The sequence below is a fragment of the Colobus angolensis genome, unplaced genomic scaffold (assembly GCF_000951035.1).
Source record: "Colobus angolensis palliatus isolate OR3802 unplaced genomic scaffold, Cang.pa_1.0 Scaffold267, whole genome shotgun sequence".
Taxonomy (NCBI): Eukaryota; Metazoa; Chordata; class Mammalia; order Primates; family Cercopithecidae; genus Colobus; species Colobus angolensis.
Window position 1 is genome coordinate 378,286 of NW_012115899.1, and position 2,645 is coordinate 380,930.

Here is a 2,645-nt window from a genome sequence, read left to right on the forward strand (position 1 = left end):
ATATATTCTGAAATGCTGGGATTATAAGTGTGAACTGCTGCACTTGGCTTTCATGTCTGAAATATATATACTCTCTTTAAATAAGATCATTTTGTTTATACTGTTTCATAACCTGCTTTTTTACTTCATATACCATGAACTTTCTTATCAATAATTACTTTTTACTCACTGTTAATATTTAAAAATCTTTACTTTTAGTATTTTTTATATCTTTTAATATTTTACTCACATTTAGAATTATTTCCATTTTAGAAATTATTAGTTTGAAAAAAGTTAGTTTGAAATAACACAAGAACCCACACAGGTATTTGTGGCTTAATTGAATTTTTTTTTTTCCCTAAATCTCTCTTACCATCCCCGGTGTGTGATTGTCAGGAGGTCTTTTTATGTACTTCAGCAGATTCAGATCTTTTGTGCTTAATGTTACAGTAGTGAATTGTGTTACCCGAATGTAATCTCCGTCTCTGCTTCTTTCCCCAGTCAACAGTGGAGGCAAAATAGCCCTGAGTGATGAGTTTGCACAGGTTTATTCCTTGGCAGATGGGATTCGAATATGGATGGTAAGATTTTCCTTTGCATGTATTTTTGGTGTATTTTAGGTTTCCTACCATGATATCATGGAATTAAGATGAATTGTTCTCTTCTCAAGAATATAGCTTTAGGATTTTTGTTAAGCTAAAGTTTAGTGACATGAATAGATATAAAATAATTTAGAACCCTTGAAATTGTAGTCTGGGCAGTTGAAAATAGAAGAAACAGGATTTAGTTGAGCCCTCTTTACATCTCTTCTTGGAACTCCATAGAGCTGGAGGAATAGCATCGCTTTAGATACTGGGTAACCATGGACAGTTTTAGGTCTCAGCATCACGTAGAGCTGTCCCCTCATTCAGAGTAGAATAGGGATGAAATTTTGGTTCAAACTGCAGCAGACTGGGTTTATGACCCTAGTAAGACTCTTCGTTTTTCTAGATCTCAGCTGCTTCTTTATCAGTACTAGATGGGCTTTAGAGAAAGCTCCTTGCAGCACCAGTGTTCTAGAAATTTTTAAGTAATAAGGTTGTGGATATTACAAACCCCTCCTACATGATACAGCTGTAAAGTACTCTGTGGTCTCAGTGCTGTGTGCTTTTGAAGTAGTTTGCCGTGGCTGTCCTTGCTTCCCTGCCTGGACAGCATAATGATGTGGCTCAAATTCTCCCCTAGTTAGAGATGAAGCAGAAGTCCCTAATGAGCCTGGGGAATGAAGCAGAAGAAAAACATAGTTCAGAAGCTACCGAGGCGAACCCTGAGAGCCTGGGTGAGTGTGCTACCACCAGCTGTTGTCCCTGAGCCTTCTGTTTTCGTTTCAGAGCCTGGAAAACCAGTGACTCGCCTTCTAGATTATCACAATTGAGGCTGTGTTGACCTAGGGAAAGTAATAGAGGTGCTAAATGTAGTATCCAAGGATGTGTCATAAATAGAGAAAATCCCATGGAGGAGTAACTTTTTATTGACCTGCTCCAAATGGAACATCTTTCTAATCACTTCTCTTAGGAGGCATCAGGTGCTTTTTGAGCTACATCTTTTTTTCTTTTTTGAGATGGGGTCTTGTTCTGTCTCCCAGGCTGGAGTGCAGTGGTTCAGTCATATAGCTCACTGCAGCCTCCAACTCCTGGACTCAAGCAATCTTCCTGCCTTAGCCTACCAGGTAGCTGGGACGTCAAGCAGGTGCCACAACACCTGGCTGGCTGATTTTTTTTCCTCTTTGTATTCACCCTTGTTAAGCAATTAAAAACATTTTTTTTTGCCTGGCACGATGGCTCACGCCTGTAATCTCAGTACTTTGGGAGGCTGAGGTGGGCAGATCACAAGGTCAGGAGATTGAGACCATCCTGGCTAACGTGGTGAAACCCCGTCTCTACTAAAAATACAAAAATTAGCCGGGCGTGGTGTCGTGCGCCTGTAATTCCAGCTACTTGGGAGGCTGAGACAGGAGAATTGCTTGAATTGCTTGAACCCGGGAGGCAGAGGTTGCAGTGAGCCAAGATTGTGCCGTTGCACTAGTCTGGGAAATGAGCAAAACTCTGTATCAAAAAATAAAAAAATTGTTATTTTTCTAATTATTAAAAAAAAACCTGTTTATGTAGAAACTTAAGTATAGAAAAGTTTAAAATAATTATTAACTACAGTCTCACCACTTAAAACCTTTATGAACATTTTTCTATTTACCTGGACTTTTATGTAGGTATATTCATATGTATGTATATCTGTATATATATGTATCGATACATGTTTTATTTTTTTGTTTGTTTTTAGAGATAGGGTCTTGCTTTCTTGCCTAGGCTGGAGTGCAGGGGCACAGTTGTAGCCCACTGTAACTTTGAATTCCTGGTCTCAAATGATCTTCCTACCTCAGTCTCCCTAGTAGCTAGGACTACAGGTGCATGCCAGTGTGCCTGGACAATTTTTTATTTTTTGTAGAGACAGAGTCTTGCTGTGTTGCCGGGGCTGGTGTCGAACTCCTGGCCTCGAACAATCCACCTTTGGTCTCCCAAAGCACTGGGACTGGAGTTTGAGGCTGCAGTGAGCTATGATGCACTCCAGCCTGGTTGATAGAGTAAGACCCTATCTCTTAAAAAACTTTAAAAAATAAGAATAATTTTATT

The 2,645-nt window shown here is 39.5% G+C and overlaps 1 protein-coding gene across 1 annotated transcript in view; it reads left to right on the forward strand.

Moving 5' to 3' along the window:
* Positions 1 to 2,645, forward strand: part of ZZEF1 (zinc finger, ZZ-type with EF-hand domain 1) — a 159,662-nt gene that overhangs the window by 85,071 nt on the left and 71,946 nt on the right. Inside the window, exons 28-29 of the mRNA XM_011947504.1 lie at positions 481 to 560; positions 1,204 to 1,297. Of these exons, the coding sequence (XP_011802894.1) occupies positions 481 to 560; positions 1,204 to 1,297 (174 nt within the window). The remainder of the gene's footprint in view (positions 1 to 480; positions 561 to 1,203; positions 1,298 to 2,645) is intronic.